General features: G+C 42.6%; 1 protein-coding gene across 1 annotated transcript in view; it reads right to left on the minus strand.

The window, feature by feature from the left end:
* The window catches only part of URB1 (URB1 ribosome biogenesis factor), an 89,163-nt gene that overhangs the window by 24,588 nt on the left and 36,648 nt on the right, over positions 1 to 27,927 (minus strand). Inside the window, exons 18-30 of the mRNA XM_075910757.1 lie at positions 27,325 to 27,495; positions 25,582 to 25,778; positions 24,053 to 24,277; positions 23,303 to 23,482; positions 18,893 to 19,739; positions 17,072 to 17,276; positions 15,494 to 15,677; positions 12,775 to 12,833; positions 11,883 to 12,076; positions 10,222 to 10,332; positions 10,046 to 10,109; positions 7,494 to 7,665; positions 6,775 to 6,877 (exon numbers count right to left, since the gene is read on the minus strand). Coding sequence (XP_075766872.1) covers positions 6,775 to 6,877; positions 7,494 to 7,665; positions 10,046 to 10,109; positions 10,222 to 10,332; positions 11,883 to 12,076; positions 12,775 to 12,833; positions 15,494 to 15,677; positions 17,072 to 17,276; positions 18,893 to 19,739; positions 23,303 to 23,482; positions 24,053 to 24,277; positions 25,582 to 25,778; positions 27,325 to 27,495 — 2,712 coding nt within the window. The remainder of the gene's footprint in view (positions 1 to 6,774; positions 6,878 to 7,493; positions 7,666 to 10,045; positions 10,110 to 10,221; positions 10,333 to 11,882; positions 12,077 to 12,774; positions 12,834 to 15,493; positions 15,678 to 17,071; positions 17,277 to 18,892; positions 19,740 to 23,302; positions 23,483 to 24,052; positions 24,278 to 25,581; positions 25,779 to 27,324; positions 27,496 to 27,927) is intronic.

Genomic DNA, 27,927 nt, shown 5'->3' on the forward strand with positions numbered 1-27,927 from the left:
TATTTTTCTGCAACACTGGACTCAGTAGCCCGTGGGTTCCCACTTTGTCTGAAGGCTGTTGCAGCTGCTGCTGAATTACTTTAAAAAGGCCCAACCTGTCACATTAGGCCACAGCATTATCTTACAGGTCCCTCATGCTGTCTCTGCTCTCTTACAGCGACACCGCACTCAGCACCTATCTGTTCAGAGACAAACCCTGTATGAGAATGTTATCCTCTCTTCCCCAAATGTGGTAATTCAAAGATGTAATGTACTTAACCCAGCTACTTTTTCTCCTTTACCCTCTACTGGTAAAGCACATACCCATAACTGTGAAGAATTGCTTGAGCACTCTGTAAAGCCTCCCCAAGATTTGTCTGCTCAACTGCTGGAAAATGCAGTTCTTGTATTGTATACTGATAGCTCATGTAAAAGAAATGCAGTTGGTAAACTAAAGGCTGGATATGCAGTGGTCTCAGATAATAATGTTTTAAAGGTTTTTTTTCTCTTCCAGAAATCAAATCAGCTCAGTCTGCTGAGCTCATCGCTTTAATTCGTGCTTGCCTTTTAGCTTCCGGACAGTCTGCTGCCATTTATACGGACTCAAAGTATGCTTTCTCTGTCTGTCATGCCACAGAACAAATTTGGAAACAACGAGGTTTCCTTACCCCTTCTGGCTCTGCTATCTCTCATGGTCCCCTTATCTCCCAACTCCTTGATGCTATTCAGCTACCCACATCCCTTTCTATTACCCATTGCCCGGCCCACACAGGTGCCACTGATCCTGTTTCTCTGGGTAATGGGAATGCTGATGCAGCGGCCAGACGTGCAGCAGCACATGGACCTCTGGCTCCCTTTCAGATTCTGGTCTCTCTTTCCCTCCCTGTTTCTTTGCAGGACCTGATAGAACTACAGCAAGCTGCTCAACCTGCAGAGAAAAACCTTTGGGAGAAAGCAGGCTGCTCCTTATCCCCAGCTGGGATAATGGGTGCACCTGATGGCTGCCCAGTTGCCCCAAAAATCTCTCACACGGCAGCTTGCTCAGGTGTCTCATCAAATGACACACATGAGCAAAAGGGGGGTGGCCTCACAAATCCCAAAACAATGGTACGCCCCAGGCATGCACCTAGAAGCTGTCTCAAGAATATCTAATTCATATCTAATTCATGTGTGATTTGTAAGCAGTTTAATGTTGCAGGAGGCCCACAGGCTAGCAGCCACACAGAAAGAAGAAACCTAGACATAAAATGACGGTTAGGAGAGCTTGCACCTGCAGGTAAAGGAAGCCCTCCCAGCACCTACTGATGTGCCGTGCCACAACATCCAACCAGGCGACTACGTGTTCGTGAAGGAACATCGCAGAAAGAATTCCCTGACAGCCCGGTGGGAAGGACCGTTCCAATTGCTGCTCATCACCCACACAGCAGTAAAGGTGAAGGAGCGCCGCTCGTGGATCCACGCAAGTCATGTACGCCGAACTGCAGATCCAACAGAGCTGATTGACCCCGTCACCCAGGACCCCTCCCTGGAGGAATCACCTGAGGACGAGGTTCAGCGGACCGAGGCGGCAGACTCTCAAACCAGACTGTTACCAAACCGGCCTCCACCAGGAGCTTCGAGGTACAACCTGAGAGGTAGGACTGTACCAGCAAAGACCTACAGGTGAGCCTGGAGCCCTGTAGCTCTCACAAAGGGAAATCCATTCCAGTATTGAGTGAACTAAGAGACTACGAAATCTCGAAGAGTGCCTGCAGAGGCAAGCCAAACAATACTAACTGATTAAGCTTAGTTAAAGAGACTGCTTTGCTAGTTGCTAGCTAATTACTATATTATTATTATCCTTTCTACTTTAGAGACTTAAGATACTATAATAAGATGGGGATTGTTTTCCTTCTTTTAGTAGTCAGAATAGCCTTAGTATATAACTTTCCCCACCCTTATTGGGAAGCCCTGCAAAAGGTTGTGTCCCTCACCAATACAAGTGATACAAGTGACTGTTGGATATGTGAACAGCTTATAGAAGGCTCTGAAGGCCTTTTACCATTACAGTTTATCCCAACTCCTGCCTCCCTGTGGACCAGACCCCTAAAATTCAGATCTACTGGTAGTCAGTACTCTACAGGAGAGCGGGAGTGGGTAGATGCCCAGAATGATAACACTGTGCCAGAAGTACATAGTCATGGAGGGGAACAGGCAGATTTGGCATAAAAATCTGATTGCCTCAGGGATTCCCCTTACTCAAGCATTACATCCATCAGGGAATGCTTCCCTTATGTTTCCCTTATGTTTTAAAAGCAATATTGGCACTGGTAAAGATCTGGGGGTGAATGGGCAGTGGATCATTTACCCAACTGATAAAGAAAACCTCCCTCTAAGATAAGAATTAATCCTAGCAAAAGAAGAATACTTAAGAATGTCTAAAATAACTTTGAGTAATACTCCAATAGGAGTATTAAAGGGGGGAATTGTGGGAGAAAAATCAAATAACTCCAATTGTGTCTAAGGGGAGACTGTGCAGAAATCATAACTTTCTAAAAGAAAACTGCTGTAAGGGTTAAAAAGTTTTCCAGGCCTCTCTCCCTGTAACAGAGAGAAATCAAATTAGCTCTAATCAAAGACCCTTACAAATGACTATCTCAAATTCATGGATACTCCTAGTCTGTCACAATTTGTCATGTAAACCCTTATCTTTGTCACAGTTTGCCTTGTAGACTCCTCCACTCAAGTTCTCATGTGGCTTTGTGTACTGTAAAAACTTACTTCTAGCACTCCTGGGGTGAACAGAAGTCTCAAAGTACTTCTGCTGAGACTTTGATATGTTAAAGAAGAACAATCCACAACTGAGCTGTCTAAGCATTCTGTATAAAGGATACCTGAATCTGTCTGTCAGGGCTGCTGCTTCACTCTTGGAAGTGACAGCCTGCATGCATGCATCATAAAGTTTTCTCTTCTAAGTTTCTTTCCTGCCTCACTGATTTGACCTCCGGCCTCGAACCCTTCTGGGGGCTCTGTACCCCAGGGGAGCGAGATTTCCCCCTCAAGCCTAACAGTCTGTAATGGATTCTCTATACACCCCTTCGCAGCAGCTGATCCACAGTTCTTGCCAGTAGTGCAAATCTTAGGCCAGAAGCTCTTTAGAGTAAGGACTGTGCCTTACTCTATGCCAGTGCATAGCCAAACACAATGGAGCCCCAATTCTGAGTGGAGTCTCTGGGCACTACTGTCATATAGAGATTACAAATGCTAATTTCCCATGTTCATAGCCCATAATAAAATCCTATTTCCTTATTTCAAGTATATAATCAGTGCGACTCAGGGAAGGATTTATCTAGAAACTTCTCTTCCACTGAACACATCTCATGAAAACATTTTCAACCAAGCTGCCCTTGGAAACGCCAAACAACAACTTATTGTGAAATAACATGCTACTGAAAAAAAAAAAGTTAAATGTATGTTTGACATCCAGTTTGTTTAAAAAACCTTGGAACCACAGTCAGAAAGCTTTTGATAAGATGCTTATCAGATCTACAGTTAGAGAGAACTAGGTATTTGCACAATTCAAGGTCTTTACTCAGCAAGGAGTAATCCTTTACATGCTTATAATTATGTACTGATGCATGTGACGCTGAACAGAAAGTGCAAGAAGCATGCACAAAAGAGTAGGGGTGAGATTTTCAAAAGCTGCTTAAGTGACTTAGGAGCACACTGGGATCTTAAGTCACACAGGAACTTTTAAAATCCCACCCATAAGTCAATAAAAGCCAAAACACCACACACTAGGCCACAGGTGGGCAATAATTTTTTATGGGAGGCCACTCCAAGAATTTGGTAAGTGGTCAAGGGCCACACCCTTCCATGAGGAGGAGGCGCGGGATCTGGGATGGAGGCTGGTATAGAAGGGAGCTTGGGTAAGGGACTCGGGTGCAGGAGGGGGTGTGGGGTCTGTGAGGAAGTTTAGGTGAAGGGGGGTATAAGGTGAGCAGGGTACTGGGATGTAGGAGGGGGTGCAGGGTCTGGAAAGGTGTATGGGTGCCAAAGAGGATTCTAATCTGGAGGAGGGAGTGCAGCATCTGGGAGGTGGTTGTGACCTTGGGCAGGAGTGCAGGAGGGCAAGCAGGGATTTGGGTTATGACCGGGATACGGGATTCAGGTACAAGGTCTAAGAGAGGTTGTGACCTGGGGCAGGGGACTGGGGTGTAGGAGGGAGTGCAGGAATTTGGGTTGTGACTGGGGGCAGAGGATTTGGGTTCAGAGTCCAAGGAGGGGGGTTAGATGCAGAAGCGGAGGTGCAGAGAGTTGATTACACAGGGCAGGGGGACAAGAGGGAGGGAAGAGGTTGGGGAGAGGCAGGGGCTGGGGTGTCAGAGACAGGTTCTGGCCCAAGTGGCGTTTACTTGGGTAGCTCCTGGCCAGCAGCCCAGCAGGTTCTTCAGCCAGCTCCCGGCTTTCCATGCCCCTTCACGCCACTCAGAGCAGCCGGTTGCAGAGGCCATGTGTACTGCTCTGACTGCTGTGAGCCCAGGGGGAGAGGTACTTTGCGCACTGCCTGTCTTGCAAACAGGAAGCTATCATTGGCCAGTTTGCGAGATTGTGCTGGGGGCAAGGGCAGTGCGTGAGGCCTCTCCCCTCTTCCTCCCACTTGTGCTTGCAGCATTCAGAGAAACACACTGGGGCAGTGTGCAGGGGCAGGGCAGGCAGGGAGCCAGGCTGTTTCCCACTGGGCCCTGGGCCAGAGCCAGTGGCTTTGCGGGCCAGATTCAGCCTGCAGGCTGTATCTTGCCCACCCCGGCAGTAGGCCATCTAACACTGACCCTGTTAGAACACACAGAGCATCCTGAATTTCTATAGCTTATTTTTTTTAAATATATACAGGGTAACAGTCCATGTTTTCATTACTGTCAAAAGCATTTTGGCTAATTTGAGACACCAATTTAAAAAAGCACCCTTCCCTCCATCCTCATCTATATAGATGCTGTGCTACTCAGATTTAAATTTCTTTTCTTTTCATTTGCACTTCATATTAAACAAATGGCAAGCTGATAATACAATTGCGTTGAAAGGTAGAATAAGATGTTATTGCTACAGCAAACAAAAGCCAGCTGTAGCAATCCAAAGTTTATCCAGAAAAGAACATCATGATGGACATGGAAGAGAGATGGCTGGTAAATCTGCCATGATAAACGTCTCACTTCGATCTTTAAGCATTTTGTAAACAAAAAGACATGAAGCCCCTTTTTCAGTACAGCAGTTGGGTGTGAAGGGAAATGGTGTCATATTAAATTAGAAAAGCAATACTGAGTAAGTGGTTACCAGCATACACAGGGATACAATCAACATTTTCCATTGACTGGAAATGCAGGCATACTACAATGATGGTTTTTTCTAAAAACAGCTCCATCGCTGATGAATTACTTGGTCAAAATTACACTGAATGCTGGACCTCAACATGAATAACTGGTGGTGATTACTTGTTACTTATACCCAGCCATTGCTTAATTATGTAGAGTTCTCTTTCTTTTCACAACATACACCTGGCTTTGCTGTGAATTCTCAGCACCTTTTGTTTGATTTCAATATTAGATGCTCTCAGTAGCTGAATAAATCAATTAGATGGATTTATTGATGAGAGCAAGTATCCGGTAAGAATTACCCTCAGACATAAAGGGACGAATCTTCAGAGCTGTAAACTGATGCAGTTACACTAAACTCAATAGATATCTGTCTGTTCCCACCAGCTGAGGAAATAGCCAACTTCCATTTTACAAATGGAGAGCTCCCATTAACACAGTGGGGCAGATTCTCCATCCAGACCAAACCCTGCTCTTGTGGACAGTGAAGCAGGGGGCTGGAGGACTGTGGTTCCCAGATTCTCAGCCACACAGCCCTAGTACAAATTAGAGTAGTTCGGTCTTACGTCAGTGAAGAACTGGGCATAGTGGAGACCTGATTCCACTGAGTGCCCCACCATTTACCCCGGCCCCACTCTGCATTTGTGCTGAGATGGGTGGGGGGCAGAGAACTGTGTCTGACACAGGAGACAGCTTTGCCCTCCCTATCAGCTTTACATCAGTGAAAAGTTCCCCTTCCACCTGAGGCCCAGCCCCTTACAGGAGCATGGAGCCAGCCTCTCCCTTCCCCCCCACATACACTGTCCAGGGGCTCAGCAATCCTGTCAACTCCCCTGCTTGCACTGGGGAATTCTCCACTAATCATTTCCATTGCTTTCATTTGTACCCTTTAGGTGGGGTGTAGTGACCTTACAATGTCAACCCTGATTTGTCTCTGACACCCCTTTGTCAAACTGCTTCAGGTTACAAATTAAAAATCGCCCCACTACAAGCCCACAAGCAGCCCTTCCCCCAGATCCTCATCACAGCAGCGATGATTTCTCCCACCTGTATTATCTCCCCTTTGCCTCCCTTTCTTGCATAGGGACCATGCATGGCTATAACGAGCTGCTTTGCAGGATCATGACCTCAAACTGGAACTCTATGTATGTTTCTCGTATGCCCAGCACCCTATACACGGGAACTAGAACTCTGCTAAAGGAGCTTCAGAAGCTATGGACTATTTAGGAAATTCTTTCAGTGGCTCTAGAGCTTTTAAAAATATTTTCTGATTACTCTGAAAATGATTAAAACCACAATAGAACTGGTTAAATAATCATAACCTCTCTCCTCTAAAAAATGCTGTAAACTGTTTGTAATAACACTGAATTCTTTCAGATACATGTTTACAGCTCCTGGCAGTTTGGCCAACAGTCTGGCCAAAAATAGGAGCTGACTATATACTTACCTGGTCTGGTTAATTCACTGAAGAGCTGAAGTAGAAAACAGGGGTCGTACAAATCATCAAGATCCTTCATACTTTTATCTCTATACAATGGGGCTTGTCCTTCCTAAAACAAAATCCAAAATGGAGAGATACTACTTGAATGTAAACCAGCTTGATTTCAAACTGCCCAGACAATATCACCATGGTAGCTTACATTAAAGCCCTGAAACTACACAGAATCATGTTAACCACTGCCGCATATAAACATGGCAATTGCTGCCATGGTTCCAGCATGTTTGTCCTACACCAATGTGAGCAGAGTTAGCACACTATGTGAGAGACTAAACCAGAGAACTCAGTGTAACTGTACTGATGCGTAGCTGTGGGTTAGACAGTCAAACATGGTGAGTCACTAGATGCCAAATTTTGATCTCGGTTATACTTTGGCAACCTCATTAAATTAATTGGTGTTGCACAGTTTATATGGTGTTGCATATAAACAAGATATGGTCCTAGGCAGCAATTAATTTTGGAGGAAAAAAGCCTTAAATAAAACAGTAAAAGCATGTTCTATGAAGAGACACCAGCTCATTAACCTTAGCTGTCTTGTTAACTTAAAAGTATCTCTAAATGCAAACAATGGACTATATTGCTTTAATGACAGCATGATTAATAAATTACTAAAAGGAAAGGGGCTTCTCTACATTAAAAGAGAATAATCAATAGTTGATCCAAATCACCTCTGGTGGCAGGAGACGGCGATGCTGAGGGAAATGTAGGATAGTGTTCATCATCTTCTCTTTATCTAGCAGACACAAAATTTCCTCCATGCTTGGCTGCTGCCACAGTGACTTCCCCAGACTCTTGCAAGTCTTGTGATGTTCCACAGCTGCTGGTCCCCACAACAGTATCCTTAAATATAGTTAAAAGCAAGCCCTTAGTTAACAGATAATTAGCATGGAGGGAAAGGCAATTACAGAGATGGATTCAAATGTATAAAGGATATACACGAGCATTCATTTTTTCCTTTCACTTCTGCTTATTATCCTTTGGGAACTTGAAACTAGAATCCGTTTCCCTGGCAACACCTTTGTCATCCATCCAGAGCCTTTCAAAATTCAGCCTGATAGTGTCCCTTTAGCCACTTCCTAGTCTACAAAGTCAGTACATGCCTCAGGAGACTGATTTATTGACTATGCCAGTGCCCGCCCGCCCACCCACCACCACCTTTTCAAACACTGACCAAGATTTGATCAAGCTGTACAAACCCCAGAGTGTCTTGGAGTTCAATTACGTTTTTCAAGCCAGCACCAAAATGCCTCCATGACCCTTTAAACCAACCCCTTCCACTCTCTCCTTTAAAAACCACTTATTTTGCTAAGGCTTGCTGTTTACTATTTGGATAGTGCCTACAGTGCACTAGTATAAAGTAGTAAGAAAATGAAGACAATGCCAGCAATCAATTACAAGCTATGCAGGCTCCCACTAAAGACTGAGTATGACTCTATTCCTACACTCAAGCCTGTTCCTTGGACTGGTCTATATTCCCTGCACTCTAGCACTATGTCTAGACTACATTCCTCTTTTGAAAGAGGAATGTAAAATGAAGCAAATTGAAAGTGCAAATGAAGCGTGGATTTAAATATCCCACGCTTCATTTGCATATTCTCATCTGCAGGGCTTGACAAATGGCTGAATCTACTCGCCCATGGCGAGTAGATTTCAGTCGGTCGCTCCATGCGCCCCATTCACCGGCGCTTCGCGCATGCGCAGTGCCAATCTGGCGCATACGCAGTGCGGGGCTGGCGAGCGGCTCTCGCCAGGGTTTGTCAAGCCCTGCTCACCCAAGTGCTTTTTCGAAAGTGAAAGCTCAGTTTAGATGGGGTTCTTTCAGGAAAAACGTTTTTTTTTTTCAAAAGAACCCCACCTAGACTGCATTTTCACTTTCGAAAAACCCTTTTTCGAAAAAGCGTTCAGACAAATATTCAAATGAAGCATGGGATATTTAAATCCGCACTTCAGTGACATTTTCCATTTGCTTTATTTACATTCCTCTTTCAAAAGAGGAATGTAGTTTAGACGTGCCCAGGTCAGGGACCATGTCTAGCTAAGTGTCTGGTTACCAATTTATTTCAGAGTCCAATGCTGAAGTGTTGTTTCTCACCATCTCAGAGGCCACTCTCTGTCTCTGCGATAACCTAGCAGCTGAGAGGCAGGAGGAGAATAAAGGCAAGGTCCTTGACTCTGGAATTAACTTACGTCTTTATTTCCCCAGAGTTCCAATATGCCTACTTTTAAAATAGGCTCCAAAGCTTGCCTGCGGGAACAGGCTTTTCTATGGGTGGGGTTGAGTGGGTGAGAAAGAGAGAGTCTTTGGCCCTATCTATGCTAAATTGTTAGGTTTACCTAGATATGTTTCTTGCGTGTGTGGAAAATCCATACCCACGAGCAATGTACTTAAGCTAACCCAGGGCCAGCCCACAACATTTTGGCACCTGAGGCGGGGAGCTCAAATGACACCCCATATGCACCAGCAACAGACACAATTTTCTACACTGTGGGTCCTAGCGGCGCCCCCCACTGTCTGGCACCTGAGGTGGCCGCCTCAGTTCGCCTCATGATAAGGTCAGCCCTGAGCTAACCTAACATCCACGGAGACAGCACTAGGTTGACAGAAGAATTCTTTTATCAGTGTAACTACTGCCTCTGAGGGAGATGGATTAACTACAGAGACGGGAGAGCTCCTCCTGTCAGCATAGGTATCTCCACAGGGAAACACTGCAGCTGTGCCGCTGTAGCGTTACAAGTGCATACGAGCCCTTTATCTTGTTGAAGATGAGAGGAGAAGGAATTGGACATAGGTAAATGTACTTTATATGCAGTTTGTTAGCAATGCTAATTTGGTGGCTGAAACAACGGAAAGGTACATTTAAAATAGAATGGTTAAACAGTAAAATACTTGATGCAACAGAGCCACCATAAGAGCTAACTGCAAGGTGGGCTGTCTGAACAGGAGGCCAAGGACTAAAAGAACTGGGAGACTAAGCCAACCTTTCACCCCCAATGTGGTGCTCTACAACACCAATGTAGTGGTATGAGGGGGAGCTGAAATGCTGCTGTCTGTTCTGTGACTAGTGCCCAGGTTTTAATCTGCCACCTTGCACCAACATCAATTTAGTTCCCATTCTGAATTTTGGGCTTCGATTAAAAAATAAGGTGCCAGGTGTGTGTTCACTTTCAGATTGCTTATATGGCACATGAAAATTAAAACAAAAGGTGGCAATCAACTTACCTGAAGTTTATAAGACTTAGATCATTCTTCTCATATAACTGAAGAAGCAGTAATATTTTCTGATCTAAACAAAAACAACAACAACAAAAAAACAAAAAAAAACCCAATAAGACATACACTAAGAATTTTAAAAATAGATCCAATGGAAAATATCCTTAACAGTCCAATACACTTACCGACATCACTTAGTGTTGCACCATAGGATCCTAGTAACACAGCAAAGTGGCTGCTGTCACAGACCGAGGGACTGAGTTTCACTATAGTTGACAATACATCCACTAATGCCTCTGAAACAAATATGAAAGTATGTTTTCAGTTTCTGCATTCCCTATCTGACGGTAGCCAGAGAGAAAACATGTAAACAAACACATTAAGATTTTGAATTCATATTTGTGCTTATGACACAAAATTGGCAACACATCTTTCCATCAGTTCTGCATGCCAGATATGATACAATAGTTTCAACTGGAACTTTTTAGAAGCCAGAGCAGTATTTACCATCTTACCTAGGTATTTACACAGACCCCTTCACTGCAGGATCTGATCACATAACAAACTTTAGTGAATTTCTCCTATGACATAGAGATGTGTTGCCACTTCAGTTTTACAGATGGGTAAAAAAAGGCCAGGGACAAACAGAGTCTTGGCAAAGCTGGGAACTGGACCCACATGTTTTGAGTTCCAGCGCATAGCCTAAGGCAAAGACAGTCCTTTTTCCCCCCTACCTGCTAAACTACATTATCTATAAACAAAATAGTAGCAACCTCTGCATTAGAGTTAGAGAGAGGTAAAGAACTCATGTAAGTTAACTTTTGAATTATTGAGGCTAGCTTCTTTGAAAGAGCCTGTCTCTTTGGCTCTCTAGAAATACTGCCCAACTGACAAATGCATGGAATAACAGACATACTTTCATGAAGAATATTAACAATCCCTTCCTCCTACTGCTTCACTAGAGCTTTTTCATCTTGTCAAGCATATAAAAGCCTTAGTTTGCCTAGATTTTTTTTTTTTTTGCTCGTGACTACTGGCATTGGCAGTACTAATTTGTCATCAACCTGTTCCATTTACACAGGAAATGATGAAATTCTAGCAATTTTATCTACAGATCCCAAAGTGCTTTATACAGGGCAGCTAAATATTATCCCCTTTATACAGTTGGAGAAATTGAAGTGCAGAGCAGGTAAGTGATTTGCACAACATCACAGTACAACTTAGTTGCAATGCCAAGAACAGAACCCAAATCTTCTCACTCCCAGACCAATACTCTATCCATTAACCCTTGCTGCCTCTTTTAGGTTACGACTGAACTAGATTCCTCATCAGAGGATTGTTCTATCAAATACATGAGCTAAGAAATTAAAAATTTAAATACAGCTAGCAGAGAGCAATATTAAATCCTTTATATCAACACAGATACCTATTGTAAAATTAATGTCTCTTATGTAAGCAAATTGTTTAATAACTACTTAGCCTAATACTATTTCTACCTTCTTGATAATCTATGCCAAGGACAAAATTCTGTCCTATTGAAAATCAATAGCCAACTTCCAATGACGTCAGTGAAGCCAGCATTTCACCCCATTCTTCAGCAATACGAAATAACACCCAAAGGATGTTTTGAAAAGACATTCATGGTTAAAACTGTCATTTGTGAGGAAAAATACATTTACATTCAAGTAGAAGATAGCAGGCAGGCTGTGAAACCATATGCTAATAACAATTTGGGAGTTATTTTAATAGCTTGGTAAATATGTAGATGGGCAGGTAATTGGATGGATGGAAAACAACACTGACAAAACACTATGACTATATATAGCTGAAGAAAAGAAAGAGACACCTCTTGTCTGACTCTTCGTGCTATCTTCTTCTCTTGACCTCAGCATGGTTGACAAAAATAAAGAGTGCTGCGTGATCATCATGTAAAGCATGGAAAGCTTGACTAATCTCTGACTAAGAGGGCTCTCTTTTGTATACAACAATTGCACAGCAGCATTAAGAGTTTTCAGAAATCCACGATCTCTGTAGCGGTACCTTCAAAACAATAACCAAAGGAAACAGATTTCAACCCATGGCAAATGTGCTATTCAAAATAGTGAAACACAGTATAGAAAGCAAACACAAAAAACACAAGCCAATATTTCATTCAGTTTGTGAACTAGACACATCTTAAATTTCAGAGGAAAGGCCTCTTCACAGTCAGTACATCATTCAGCTGCACAGGTTTTACTAAAGACTAGCATTTCACAAAATCTATATTAAAACCTTCTTTCAATAGTAATCCCTCAGCCTGACATTTCTATCTCCAATTATGCTAAGCCACCCTCAAACTATTTATTTCTTCTTATCTCTTTTTTCCATTGGTAAAGGAAAGTGCTTGATCCTGACTTCACACTGGGAATATCTTTCATTAAAAACTACTGGGTTACACTACCTTAACTAAGAGAATCAGAGCAGTTCAAGTAATTTGCTACATACACTATATTAATTGAAGGCCAAGTCTGCCCTCAGTTGTACATGAAGTTACTGCAGTTGTACTGAAGTGAGTGGGGATTGTGCCCGTCTATAGGGCTAATCCTAAAAAGTGACTGGCATCCTCAAGTCCCACTGATTTCTGTAGAACTTGAGGGTACTTAGTACCTTTTAGGATGTGTTTAGTACTCTGTAGGATTGGACCCACTGAACATTACCCCATCTTTGCTTCATCTCAATAGCAATACAAATTTACTTACTTAAGTCCCATCTTCACAAAACTGTGCCAGTCAGCCGGAACCACTTCATTAACAAAATGCTGTATGGGCAGTAAGCAACGAGTTGCAATATGTAACATTCAATATGAAGCAGACCAACGTTTCCACAGAACATTAAGACTCCCCCCCCTTTTCTGTTGCACACTTTGCAGCTACGATATGCAGAGTCCAAACTCTTTCAAGGGTTTAAAAAAGTAGCAAAAGCAAAATTTAACTGTCTTGCTTAGGTCAAGCCTAGGTGTATACAATCCCAGTTAGAAAGTTAACCGGTTAAATGGACTGTTTAACCAGTTAACCATGATCCCAGGGTGGGGGGTTGCTCCAGCGTGACCACACTGTGCTGCAGGCTACTCAAGCCAGGCCAGGCTGAGCCCGCCCCGCTGCGCTGTATCATGGGCAGAGGCTGCTCCAGCCAGGCCAAGACAAGCCTGCTGCACTGTACTGCAAGCAGGGGGGTGGGTGACTGTTGCTCTGGTCAAGCCGGGCTCAACCAGAACAGCCCCCCGCCGGTTAACCAGTTACCCTGGTAAGCATGCGGGTAGGTGCCTGCTTACTGGGTTACCAGTTAACCCTTTACATCCCCAGTCAATCCTTAATGGCTTTTTTACTTTGGTACTCACCTGCCTTTCCCTGTTTTTCAAGCAATGGTCTAAGGCTGTCTATACCACTGACCTTACAACGGCACAGCTGTACCACTGCAACTGTACCACTGTAAGATCTCCCTGTAGCAGCTCTATGTCGATGGGAGAAAGCGTTGGTAGATACGTCAGCAGGAGAGCACATCCTGCCAACACAGCCTCCTCCACACTGACACTTTTGTTGGTGAAATAACTGTTGATCAGGGCATGTTTTTTCCCCACCCTGACCAACAAAAGTTTTACCCGTGGAAGTGCTTATGCAGCTATAACCTATGTTGTTATTTTAGAAAAAACACATTATTTCAAAAAGACACTTTTCAGGCTAAGGACTATTTCCCAGAAAAATGCAATAAATGTAAAAGCAAAACATTTTTAGAGCAAAATTACAGATGTTAAGACAACATGGCATCTGCAGCCATGGAGAAAGAAACTCCATGTCAGGAGTGGGGACGGGTGGGAGACTACAAGATGTTCCATCTTCAGTTGCAAAGGAATACTTTCAATACAGCTGGGCCCTACAAACAGAACCCTAATCAAAATCACTTTGGCTAACATGAGACAGCAGCAATTCTAACTTCCTTAGACAAGTTTTTAGCTTGTGATAATGTAGCCCACCACTGTAATGCAGCACCCACATTTATTCCTGATATGAACTAACACTTCATTTTTGCAGGGAGAGAAGGGATCTTTAGTCAGTTTAGATCACAGAACTTTACAAGGCTACAGCACATTTGAATTTATCTGTCGATCGGTTGTGGAACTCTTTAGATGGGACTTGTGGTGGGCATGGAGCAGCTAAGTAATAGTGATATGAGTGTCACACAACTACAGTGTAGACCTATACTGGGCTAGAGGAATGTTTATAATATTGCCTGTGCTGCTGTAAGTAATGGGAGCGGTCTCCAGAAAGAAGGCAATAGCTCCTGTATAAGAACATTCCAGCACACACTTGAAAGACAATGGGGAAGCCTACCAGCCAACCTCCAACGAAGTTGCAAATCTTGTTTTGCCAATGCTGCTTGCTAACAGATCACAGGGCTAAAAACAGTAAAATGTTACACTGTGCCTGCAAAGGGGAGGATGTCAAAAAGAGACCAGGATTTCAACACTCTGTCCCTGAAGTAGCAAGAAGAACTGACTTGGGGGTTAAAAGAACAGATTATTTCACTTGACCCTAGGGCTCTGGGGGTGTCTGTAGGAATCTTAGGCCTCCCAGCATCCCAACTGGACACTGGATAGATAACTAGTAAGCTAGATATGTATACAGTTTATTTCTTGTTTTAAGGTCTTTTCCCTTTGAAAAGCTTTAGTTCTAAATAAACAATACTTTGCTTTATAAAGCTGCCAGTCTCTGGGTAGCATGTGTCATAGCTCCTAGAGATAAGTGCACTGCAGGTGTTGACCAGAAGTCAGCCCCATGGAAGTAATCACCGTTAGTACCAAGGTCCAGTCTGAGAGTGGGAGAATCGTGTATTTACACCCCAAGAACAGGTGATGGCTGAAGAGGGAGTGCATGCAAAGAGACCACAAGGATAAGAGGAGCATGTAGCTAGTAGCTTTGCTATTACTTAGGACCTGATCCCATATTCCTTACACACCTAAAGAAAACGTGAAGTGCACAAGGAATACATGATTAGGAACTTATAAAGTCAACTGAATGATTGTCTTGACTTTAGTGGGAGCAGATTAATTACGTTTGTCAGAACTCTCTCTCTCTTTCTCTCTCTCTCTCTCTCTCGCTCTCTCACACATACATACATACATACATACATACATTTATTTATTTATTTTGAGAGGCACTGAACAAGTCAACATCCCGCTAATTCAACAGTAACTGTAGGTGTCCAGAGCCTTTCACAACAAGACCCAAAACTGTTTTGTATTAGGATCTTGCAAAGCCAATTACATACTGTACAAGCTACAGACGAAGTACCAAAAAGACAAGCCCAACAAATTAATTTTTCATAATATAGAACTATAAAAAGCACAATAAATGTTCTACTACAGTAAGAAACATCCATACAATTAAGATTTAGATGAAAGCAAATGGAAAGGAGTCTCACCAATAAGTCTTCTAGTCTCAACAGCATGGAACCCTCTGTTCCTTGGCTGTTTTCTTGTTCTTTACTGATGTTGTATGTGGTGATTAACCACTTCATACAGGCTGCCAAGAGGCTTTTCTTCCAGGAGCGCAACTCCTCAGCAGAGCTCTCCAGCACGCTTGATATGGAATCTGCCACAATCCAACTGCAGAAAATTTAAATGTTAGAAGAAATGTTTTTATTATGTAAATTTTACCTATTTTCTCCACATATTTGTAATCATTTGATTTCATGCATAGAGACTCCTATGCCCCAAATGACCAACGGACCACTATCTTCTAAAGCTTATGATAACTATGTAATAGGTTAGTCATCCAGGAATTTAAATGGCCAGTAATTCCCTCCAGAGATGAGTACTCTCACATCTGTTATAAACCCAGCACCATCACCTTAGCACAAATCTTCAGATCGCTTGCCCAAGAGCAGAGCTCCTGAAAATGTACTGTCCAGAAAAGTATTTTTACTGGTCCCAGCAAAGTACTTTCAGACCTTAATGCAATAAATCCTTCAAACACTTTTGTCACTATACTTATTATGCTATTGAATGTTAACTTTAAAAATGGCTTAAGAGTTCCACATAGCTTAAGTAAAACTTTATATGGGTATTTGTGCTGTGGCTCCCTTTCCCAGCAAGATAGGTGACACTGATATAGCCTTATTTTGCTGTGCTATAAACAGTTATTTCTCCTGGTTCAAGAGGAGCTAAAGTACACCCCTACAATTAAATAGAGAAAACACCAGGCTTCAAATCTGTGATATTTCCCCACCCACACTTAGATTCACTGACTCGCTGTATATCTTTCAGGGTATGTCTACACTGCTGATTTTTTCCAGAAAACAGCTGTTTTTCCAGAAAAACTACACTTATTTCCACACTGCAATTGCGTTCTTTTGACAGAAAGCTGAAAATGCAGGGGGTCTTCAGACAGCGGTAAACCTCTTTGTACAAGGAAGAAGCCTTTTTCCAAAAGAGCTCTTTCGGAAAAAGGCGTGTGTGGACGGGGAAGAGGGTTTTTTTTCGAAAGAAGAGGCCTCCAGGAAAAAGCAACAGGTGCCCTAATGGCCACTCTGTCCATAGTAATCACAACTTAAATGAGAGATAGTGTCCAATCAATGTGGATGCTATCTTTCGAAAAAGCAGATCACTTTTTCCATGTGCTTTTGCTATGTGGACGCGCTCTTTTGAAAGAAGTTTTTCTGAAAGATCTCTTCCGGAAAAGCTTCTTCTGAAAGAAGCCTGCAGTCTAGACGTAGCCTCAGACAGAGGGATGATTTATTTAACATTTAGGGGGGCTACTGAAATTTGTAAAGATATTCTTACATGATATTCATAAATTAAAGGATGCCCACGCTTAAAAATACTGTCACAATTAGAACTGAAGGTTCTTTGAAGCAGGAACAGTCACTGTAGACTCTGAGTGTGTGTGTGTGTGCGCGAGCACACACACAATGTCTATAACAATGTTTTATGCTACAAAATACCAAATTTCAGGCATTACATTAATAAAAAGGCAATATCTGGAAATAAGACTTGACTACCTCTCATGATTTTCTCCTCTTTCAAGAGTTCCAGGCAACTGGTCAATTAGATTAGTTAACGCTTCAACTTCTGAAGACTGTACCAGCTTGGAAAAAACTTTCAACTTCAAGGCCGAGAGGTCTTGGGACGCTTCTGTATGTAGAATATTTTTTGACAGTTCTTTCCACAATGCCCATCTCAAGACAGGTACAACCGCTGAGGAGACTATAGGAAGAAAGAGCGCAAAGAGACACAGGCATGTCATTGTAAACTTGCTGGCAGTGCTCAACTCAAACTGCTTCATGTGTTCTGTGTAATGACAGAGTAAAGACTATGGATCTATTGTGAGAAAGCATGCACAGTGTGGGGCTGTAACCGATCTATAAAGTGTTTGGAAGACAAATGTTCTATAAAATGTCTGGTATATCTTTCAAACACCTACTACACAGAGGATTAAAATGACTAGTTACAGGCAAATATCACAGGCATCCAAGGCACAGGGCAATATCCTGATGAGAAGCCCAGCTCTGATCTGCTAGACAAAGTAGTGGTAATTGCTACGATTCTTACCAAGGTGCTGACACTAGCCTCTGATCAGAGGATTCTTTGTCCTTATCAGCTTTCAGTGAATAGACTATACTAAGTTTGGACCTGAATATAATCTGCCAATCTCAAATTCAATTTTAAGGTTTTTATAAGATACAAAAATGCATTTAAATTCAATTTTAAAAAAAAAGTATTATCCAACCTGCTCATGACATTACTCCAAGATTACTTTAGAGCAGTGTTTTTCAACTCCAGGGGCTCCGCGAGGCTGACAAACTGGAAACATCGATAGGTACAACACATACAATCAGTGGACCGCTGGGGCACCACATAAATTTTTACACATGTAAAGTTTGAGAACCGCTGCTAGAACATCTTAATACTTTATTCAGCACATTTTCTCCCCTTCCCTCTCTCTGCTCAGAGAGAAGATGCATTTCTTTCTTGCCCCGCACTTTTGTGAATACTGACTTCTTTTGTGAATACTGTGATGATTAGACTTCTCATGACCTCTCTCATGTCTACCTCTCGCCTTAAAGAAACAGGAAGAGAGCTCCAGGCTATCTGCTTAGAATACCATGCTTATGCTGCCTGGGAATGTAAAAAGTCATATAAAAATGTAATGCTGTAACTCCTAGAAAGCCTAGCAGTTACATGGTTACAATTTTGTATTACTACATCTTTGGGGCCATTACAGTTCAGCAAATACTGCAGGTTTTAAAATACTTTTTAAGCTTATATTTACATGACAGGCAACAGTATTCACAGCATTTGCTGTAACTAGCATTTTTTATTTTCTAAGTGCTGAACCATCAGTCCATACCCAACATGGAAGGAAAACCTTCATTTTAAAAAGATGGCAACAGCAAGAGGTGTGATGATTAGACTTCAGCGCCTGATGCCTTGCTCTGGATAGCTCAGAATTAATCACACAATAAATACCCACAAAGTCAGACAAGGCTAGACAGAAAAGAGTGATTCTTAACTGATTAATAAAGTGGAGAATCCCAGCTTTCCAATGGATAACATGTATTGATTAGAACACTAAGGATTTGCCAAGATAATGGACTTCTAAAACCATCAGTGGCTCTCACATTTAACTGTACCTTTTGGGGGGGGAGGTGGGGAGCTTCTCCAGGACTGACTATAATAAATCCCAGACCATAAGCCACTGAAATTTTCATCCCCTGAAAAAGCTCTTCTCAACACACACAATGACAGACATACCATTTTACCCTGAACGACCTCCCCAGATAATATTTAAATAATTAATATTGATCAGCTGTTGGTTTTACCTTTTGATGGCCGTGTAAAGACATACTGCTCTCTAGTTTGCAAATATATGTTAATCAGCGGAAGAAAGACATCCATATTCTTCCTCAGGTACTTTCCAGTTGCACAATTCAGACACCACAGTTCAAACTGCAGCAGATGAGTCCTACAATGCTGGATCAGCAACGCCACAATGGCAAGTGAAGTTTCAGTCATGTGGTTAAGGCAGAAAATGTGTACATCTACTCCAACTGTCTGGGCAAAGATGGGCTCTCTCTCAAGAGTGTGCAGGAAGACTTTTTCCAGATCCTCACTGTTTGACGTTGACAGCAGAGTCCCCATCCCTTTAATGTGCTCTGTTGATAACAGCAGCTCTCCTTGAATGGACTGTCTTTGGTAGCTTTCTGTGAGGAGCTGCACCAGTGTCTTCCCATAGAAGCTCAAATGTTGCTCTTTTGTAGAGGAATTTTCAGATGTGAGAGTGGTCACAGGAAGCTGGAGCATGGTTAACATGACTTCTTTTAACTGAGCTACCTGCATATAAACATGTAACTGCTGCAGAGCCTCCAACTGCAGGGACTTATTGGGAGCTACCTTGTTCTTTACTTTTCTTCCAGCACGTAAATCTTTCAAGACGCTTGTAGTGATGGCTTCAAAATACTTAGATAACATGTCTATGTGCTTCATACGATGCAACATTGGAGCACTCAGTTTCAGCAACTGAAGAATGCCATTATTTAGATGAGCTGACAGAAGCTTCACCATGACAGGGTTTAAGCTGTGTTGGGGAAGAGAATGCTGCTCTAAAGCCAAGAACCACATCTCCAAGATAGGATGTCTGAAGATCAACATGAGCATATCTTCTAGTATCTGCAACACACACAATTATAAAGAGATCACAAAAAAGGTAATTTAAGATCATATATCTGCTTCCATCTGTAGTGCATTTTTAGTGAAACCTCAAAACCTGTAGTTTTGGACATTACGTTGTTTTACTTGTCAAAAAAGACAAAAAGCTTAATGAAATATGGGTACATACAATTATTTTTATCCCAGTGTTTATGAAATGGTGAAAAAAGCTTTTGCTCTGTGGTTAAAAAAATTCTAAACATTAAACAACATCTCAAAGTTATTCATCTCATGCCTGTATGCAGGAATTTCTGTGGGGGAGGTCCTTTTTTTGTAAATGTGGACCACGAGTATGAATGCACCCCCCATAGTTCTCCAAGTAAGTGTGCCCTGGCCAGCTAGAGCACTGAGAGGCTGAGGGAGGGTGAATTCACGCCCTTTGCGTGCGCGTGCGCACGCACACGCGCACACGCACACGCACACAGTGTACGCGCCTGCATCTTAACTTCTCTTCTGCTAGTTCTGCAATAAAGACAAATGCTTTCTGCATTTGTTCTTTCAGACAAGCTTGACTGAATTTTCCAAAGTCTGTGGCAAAATTTTACACAGACATTAGAATAATTTAGTCCCAAGTGAGAATTTCTCATGAGAGGGAAAGACACCACCACGGTACCTATCAGAGAATGTAACTTTGTATATTTTCATAGGTTTAACTACAGTCCCAGAGGAAATGGCACAGGTTTAATCAATTAAATACAGACATTCTACTCTTCTTGAATCTAGGAATAAGATAAAATTAACACAATGGAGAAAATTCACCCCTTCTTCCACAAGCTTGGGCAATGCAGCTTTGGGTAAGGGTCTAAATCAGGGGTGGCCAACCCATTTAACAGAGAGCCAAAACAGCGGTGGAAAAAAATGCAAAGAGCCGCACCAGAATTGTCAAGAAAAAAAAAGCCCCCCCAGAACAGAATTGTCGAGCAAAAACAAAACAAAAAAAATTAAAAAATTTTGGGCGCCATTTTTAAAACCCCGCAGCTACAACCCGGTAAGCACAGGGAACCAGGGAAGAGCTGACAGGGGCCGTTGGGGGGGGACGCAGGAGCATCTTTGCGAGCCACACTTTTGGGGGGCAAGAGCCACATGCAGCTCACACACCGTGGGTTGGCCACGGCTGGTCTAAAGCAAGGAATGGAGAAAAAGCGTGCACCCTCCCAATATGCAGGTGAGCTGTAGATCTGCAGTGCAGCCCTTTCACGGTTGCTATTCTATGGGCTAGAACAAGGATGGGCAAAAGGGCCTCCATGGACCAAATCCGGCCTGCGGAAGCCCTGCTGCTCTCCCACCTCCAAGCCAATTAGGGCCTGGACGTGGGGAAGAAGTGTACAAAGTTTCCCCCGTCCTTGCCTCTGCCCTGATTGGCCTAGGGGCACAAGGGAGAGCGCGACAAGTCTCCTCTCACCCCAGGGGCATAGGCGGCCAGGGGGAACCTCGGAGGTAGGGAGGGGGAGAGGGAGGGAGAGGGGCAAATACTTCATGTGCTCCCACAACCCCAGGCCAATCATGGTCTGTGGGTGGGGAAGCAGAAAAGTATCCTGGCCCCGCCCCTTCCGCTTGAAGCCCCACTGCCCCTTTTTGGTGCCGCCGGGGCCACTTCAAAAATTTCTGAAGTGGTCCCTGGCAAAAAAGTATTGCCCTCCCTGGGCTAGAATGATGGAGGCTGCTGCTTGGCCACATTCCTTTGTGATAGTTTAGAGCAGTGGCTCTCAACCTTTCAGCTGCACTCTTTTCAGGAGTCTGATTTGTATTGTGTACCCCTGGTTTTACCTCACTACAATTCGCTTACAAAATCAGACATAAAAATACCAGTGTGTCACAGCCCACTGTTACTGGTAAACTGACAGCTTTCTCATTTTTACCATATAATCATAAAATACATCAATTGAAATATATTTTATTTAGTAATATAGAGCAGTATAAACAAGTCATTAATCTGAATAAAATTAGTTTGCACTGGGTTAGCTAGTGCTTTTTATGTAGCCTGTTGTAAAACTAGGCCAATATCTTAGGGTATGTCTACAGTAGCCCCCTAGTTCGAAGTAGGGAGGCTAATCTAGGCATTCAAAGTTGTAAATGAAGCCCGGGATTTAAATATCCCGGGCTTTATTTGCATCTTCCCATTCGGGCACCATTTTTAAATCCTCCTAGTCCGAACTAACTGCCCGCGGCTACACGCGGCAGTCAAACGTTAACTCGAACTAAGTCCTTAGTTAACTGTTACACCTCGTGGAATGAAGTGTAACAGTTAACTCGAACTAAGGACTTAGTTTGAGTTAACGTTTGACTGCCGCGTGTAGTCACGGGCAGTTAGTTCGGACTAGGGGGATTTTAAAATGGCGCCCGAATGGGAAGATGCAAATAAAGCCTGGGATATTTAAATCCTGAGCTTCTTTTGCAACTTCGAATGCCTACATTAGCCTCCCTAGTTCGAACTAGAGGGCTAGTGTAGACATACCCTAAATGAGTTGATGTACCCCATGGAAGTCCTCTACCTAGCCCTAATTGAGAGCCACTGAATTATTGACACTGGATGCATGTTCTCATGGATTCACTGGTCTCTCTCCGACCTCCTTCAATAGCGTACCTTTGCATTGACCTATCTGTCAATCTATGGCTTTGATGTAAAGACCACTCTGTGGCATACTATGTATGAAGCCCACTATCCATGTGGCAACAACCCATTTGCATTCCTCCCATCACCTAGCAGAAAGCTACAGCAGTACTTCCCCTTAACGTGCAGGTCTTGTACAGGCTTTTAACAAGTTTCCTTTTAAACAAACATCACTTTTAACTCTAATTAAACAATCTAACACAACTAAACACCAGAAAGAATCAAACCCTCACATGCCACATAGACTGTAACATTCACTGAAGCCTCTAACACACTGTGTGTATCAGTAAGAATACAGGTCAGCTCCTTGCTGTGTGCTAAAAGTTTATTTCAACTGCCAATGACAATTAGTTAATGCAGTTTACATCTCAGAAATGTTTGTCTGTTTTGCCTCAGTAAACAGCTCTCCAAAACTGATGAAAGGCTTTATAGAGTCCAATTTAATTATGATGACTAATATGACAGCTTTCATTAAGTGTGTACCAAGAGATTTATACCTAAGCTTGGAAGGATCAGATTTTTATTAGTAAGTGTTGCTAAAAGTTGATTTCATCATACACATAGAAACCGACAAAAACAAATTCCAGTGACAATACCGGAAATTAACAGATAGGCAAAATTAAAAAAAAAAAAAAAAAACACTGCTTGAGAACTTCTTAAAGCCTAATTTAAAGATATTTTCTTTGTATATTTTTGCATGTGGTGTTGACAATTTGTGTTTTAAGAGTTATAAAGCTTTAATTTTTTCAACCTTAGTGTCTACTGTCATTAAATAATTCTTATATGGCTCTCCTAACTTCATAATTTTGCACACTTGTGGAGGGGGGGGGGGAAGGCTTAACGATAAACATTGACATTATCTGTCAAAAGTATATAAAAATATAAAACATAATTCTTCCAAGACTATTTATACCTTGTTATTTGCAGACTCCACTGTGGCCACCAACTCTAAATCCATAAAGAGATCAGATTCAGTTTGGATCCCTTCTTGTTTTTGCTGGTTGCACAATTCCATCTGATCACATTGGCACAACAAGCGGCTCAGCAAATCCATGTAGAAATCGAGCAGGCGAGGACCAGAACTTTTACTGAGCTGTGAAAGTAAGCACACCTAAGGATGAAGGAAAAAGTGGAGGAGGCTGGGAAAAAATTATGCAAGAACTATAGGATTAAAATAGTATATTTTTAGATTACAAGCTCTTTGGGGGCAGTAACCATGTACAATGACTCACACAATAGGGGCCTGATCCTGATCAAGAGCTTGGGGATGGGGGGCTAACACCATATTTATGCATTTTAAGAGCAACAGGAATCATCAGATCATCACGTTTACGTCCAACATAACACAGGTCAAAGAATTTAATCACAACTAATGCATATCCTCCAAAGAGGCAGCTAGCCTTGATATAAAGATGACAAGAGACAAAAAGAAACCTGCAATTCATTTACCATATATACACAATACACATATTCATAAAGAATTCTATTGTAAAGGTAGCCAACCTCAACAAAAAGGGGTACAATCATTACTTGTTTACAGTCTGGGGTGGATTCCTAAGCTACCACCTAACTTTAGCAGAGTTAGTGCACACGGAGAGGCTACACGACCAGACCTTCAGTGTGCTGTACTTGGCACTCAGTGTTAAGAGAACATATTTCTTACGTGGCCAAAGTTCTCCACCGTGGTTTTTAGGTACAGCAGCACATGCTTGGTTGCCAGCAAAAGATGCTGAAGTGGGAGCTGGGAAGCCATCTCTCTCAGCTTTGCTTGGACACTATCTTCCACTAGGACAGCGCCCCCTCTCTCAAAAGCATTCTTCAGCAGGGAGGCAAATGAAGGATCTGGTGGTAGGACGGGCTCCCTGCTTATGCGTTCAATTTGTTTAAACTGTTTAAAAGAGAAGTTAACAAAGGAGAGAAAAAAAGTCAGAATGTGTATTTCAAACTCTTAGAGCTCTGACCTAGGATGGGGCAATTCTCATTGAAATAAGGCACAGAACCGAGCACAGACTCATACTATGAGGAAGAAAATTGGTAACACCAATTTGATCTGAGGAAGCGGGTCTGACCCATGAAAGCTCATCACCTAATAAACCATCCTGTTAGTCTTTAAAGTGCTGCATAGTTCTGTCTTTTGTTTCAATTATAAACGCTAGTTAATCACACCAGTATTACAACGGCAATAATTATAACCAGCATTCCCTGTAAACTGAGAGCTTGGGTGGCCATTCAGGAGATATTCAGGTGCCACCCAGCTGATTAGCAGAGTGCCCACAGCCAGCAGCATGGGTTTCTACTGGTGGTGCACACCCACACAGGCCTCAGTGCACCTAACAAAGTTTATTCCACCCACAGATGGAAAAACTTAGAGGGAACATTGGTTATAACACACACAAAGCAAATAAATAACAAATCCATTTAAAAAGCAAAGTGCAAAAATCTATTGATAGCAAGATCTGAACTAGCAGCACCCTGGCACTCATAGTTGACGCCATAAGATTGCAAGAACTCCCTTCACTGGGTCTTAGCTGACCTGCTCATGCCATGATAAAAGTAATGCAGCAATGCTCTCATTGGCAAAGAAAGATTGCCCAATGGTTAAGGCACTAGCCTAGCACTATGGAGACCAGCTTCATATCCCTGCTCCACCTTTGGTAACTGCCTTAGTTTCTGTGTGTCAGCTCCCTGTTGATAAAATGGACAGTTCCCTTCTTTCCAGGAACCTTGTGAGGATAAATACATTAAAGATTGTGATGTGCTCAGATACTACTGCAGTGAGGGCTACATAAATACCATCAATAGATAACAACATGACTATTTTCAAGGTTTTATGGTCCTTTCCTTTACAGTTTTAAACTCAGGCCACTCGCACATGCAAGAAACTTTCCTGCCACTTGCTATAAATTATTCTGCATGTAAATCATTGTCGCAACCTGATAAAAAGTTGCTGCTAATGTAAAAGGATTCAATTAACTGTTCAACCCTGCACCAGCTAAAAAGTATTTGCATCTCATTTAAAAGTCTCCAATATACTTCAATTTAGCAAAGGTTCTGTAACACCGTAGAAAACAAGGATGCCTAAACGTGGGTTCAGAAGATAAAAGCCTAAATGTAAATGAAAACATATTCTATAATCTACTGTCTTTTAGCAACCCTAAAGCTAGTAATCAAATAATTTTACGCATCCCTTACCAAGGTCTCCTTAGCTTGCTGTGGTATCCAAAGACTATAGTATTGATTAAACTGGAAAAGCTGAGGATACTGGAATGCATTCAGTGACTGGAGTTCTTTATCGAAGAGCTGAAACATCAGACAGAGAGCCAGAGGATCTCTCTGAGAGTGCAGGAGATCAGTAAAAACAGCAACAAGATACTCTACTATACTTCCTCCTATAAAAGCAAAAAGAAGGTCTGAGATGGAGGGTCTCACATAGGAAAGATCTGGATACACACAATAACCCTCATCCCAGCATCAGTCTCACCATCTTAACCTGAGTAGTAAATATTTAGATAGTGATCAGTGAGTGAGATTACAAGTTGAACCTCTCTGGTCCACCACTCTCTGGTCTGGCAACATCTGTGGCCTGCCTTCATTTTAGTTAGCCTGATGTCCACTTATGCATGTGACCAAGTTTCCCACAGCCCCATAAAGTTTGTTTATAGCCACCAGCCCCGGCTGTCAGTGTTCTGTGCTGTTAGTTAGCTCTAATTTACCTCCAAGTATCTTCTAAGAGCCCAGTGAGCAGTGGAAGTATTGGAAACGCAGCAGTTCAGAAAATTCTCTGGTCTCACACTGGTCAGGTCCCAAGGGTACTGGACTAGAGAGATTTAACCTGAACAGTGTGGGATTTTCACAAGTGCCTAAGAAGCACACATCCCATTGAATGTCAAATGGATAAATGCTTCTAATTCCACAAGGGACAAGTGAAAATCCTATATACTGTAGTTCTTAATAAGGCAAATGATGTGCTAGAATACGTTCAGGCTTGTTACTGGGGTCACCCCCAACCTGGCACAAAACTAAGTGCTTTTTGCAGTATTATATTATACTTGTATTCTGTTTGGTCATTGGCTCCAGCCCAGCTGCATGTAGAAGCTGGCATAATCTCCATGCAGGAGCGCAGATCTGAGGGAAACTGTGCATAAGTACTGAGACCCAGTGAGAGTTGGAAATCAGCTGTCCCAGCTTTCGCTGGGTTCCTCCTGCTCCACTTTAGCCTTTTAAATGTATTAAGAGCCGACAGGTTCTTAAACCATGTAAAAAGGCAGAGCCGCAGTGGGGCGAGCTCGTAGACCAGGAGCCAACTCTGCTGCAGCTCCCCCCCCCCCCTTATTGACTAATCAATGGAAAATCCATCGACTAGTCAATTAGTTGATTGAACTAAATATAACAACCCTAGTGCTACAAAAAACTTGGGGGCTTCTCAAGCCAGGACCATCTGTGCTGAGGCACTTTGCCGTCAAGGGACAGGGAACTAGGGAGGAGGCAGACTTATGCTTACAGAGGCTCTCTTCTCTGGCTCTCTATGCAGCCACTGCTGTGGATTCCAGAGCATCAGAGGATAGGTGGACTCTAACTCTGACATGACCAATGTAGCTTTCCCACACGAGTTCCACAGAGTTGGAAAGAGCTGGGTCTAATGTTGTGAAGAGCAGCCATTACTCTCCTACTGCCCTCTTTGTTCAGGTTCTGAACCCTCTGCAACTTGCTTGGGGTCGGAAGAGGGTAGAGGCATCTCACACCTTTTAACGCTTTTTGGAGCTAGGATGCCTTGGATCTGTGTTTGTCGAAGCAGAGGGTTCAAAATGGCTCATTGATTTTCACATACAATAACCAGAATAACCACTGCATGAGAATGATAAAATACTCCCAGCCTTCTGCACAATGTAAATCTTTTTAACCACTTTCAGGGACATATATAAACACAGTAAATACCCATTTCATTTTCAGTTTGAAGCAACAACTTATTCCTGGCTTCTAAAGCTGCTGGGACAACAGCACTGAATGGAAAAGTGTGTAGAATCATGTCTTCATTTAAACTGAATCCAATTTCTTCATCTAGGCCTTCGCTGCCCTCCACAAGGACATCAACCATATCCAAGACATCTAGTTACAGATGAAAAAAAATCACCATCAGGGTTCAAAGTTCAAGCAGTTATTACTTTTAGGATGCAATACATAAGAAATAAGAGGCCATTCAAAGGCATGGGTAGTTCAGGAGAAAATAAAGGGAGCAATGTTAATGCTGTATTCACGTGAAAGGGAACAATTTAATACAGGCTTGGAGGGGTACAAGAAGATGTCTCTGACAGTACAAATCAGACAAAGGATGAAACATGGGTACGTCTGGCTCCTAATGATGGTAAAAAAAAGATGGCACTCATAGTATGTTTACATTGGAGGTGGCTCTCAAAGCTGAGGCCCCAATAAGAGAAGTATGGAGAATTGGGAAACATTACCAGATGCAAAGGATGAAAGCATCAGACCAAAACATCTGTAATCAGAGCACCTCTAAAAGAGACAGTGGAACGCAGGCAG

The sequence above is a fragment of the Pelodiscus sinensis genome, chromosome 1, assembly GCF_049634645.1.
Source record: "Pelodiscus sinensis isolate JC-2024 chromosome 1, ASM4963464v1, whole genome shotgun sequence".
Classification (NCBI taxonomy): Eukaryota; Metazoa; Chordata; order Testudines; family Trionychidae; genus Pelodiscus; species Pelodiscus sinensis.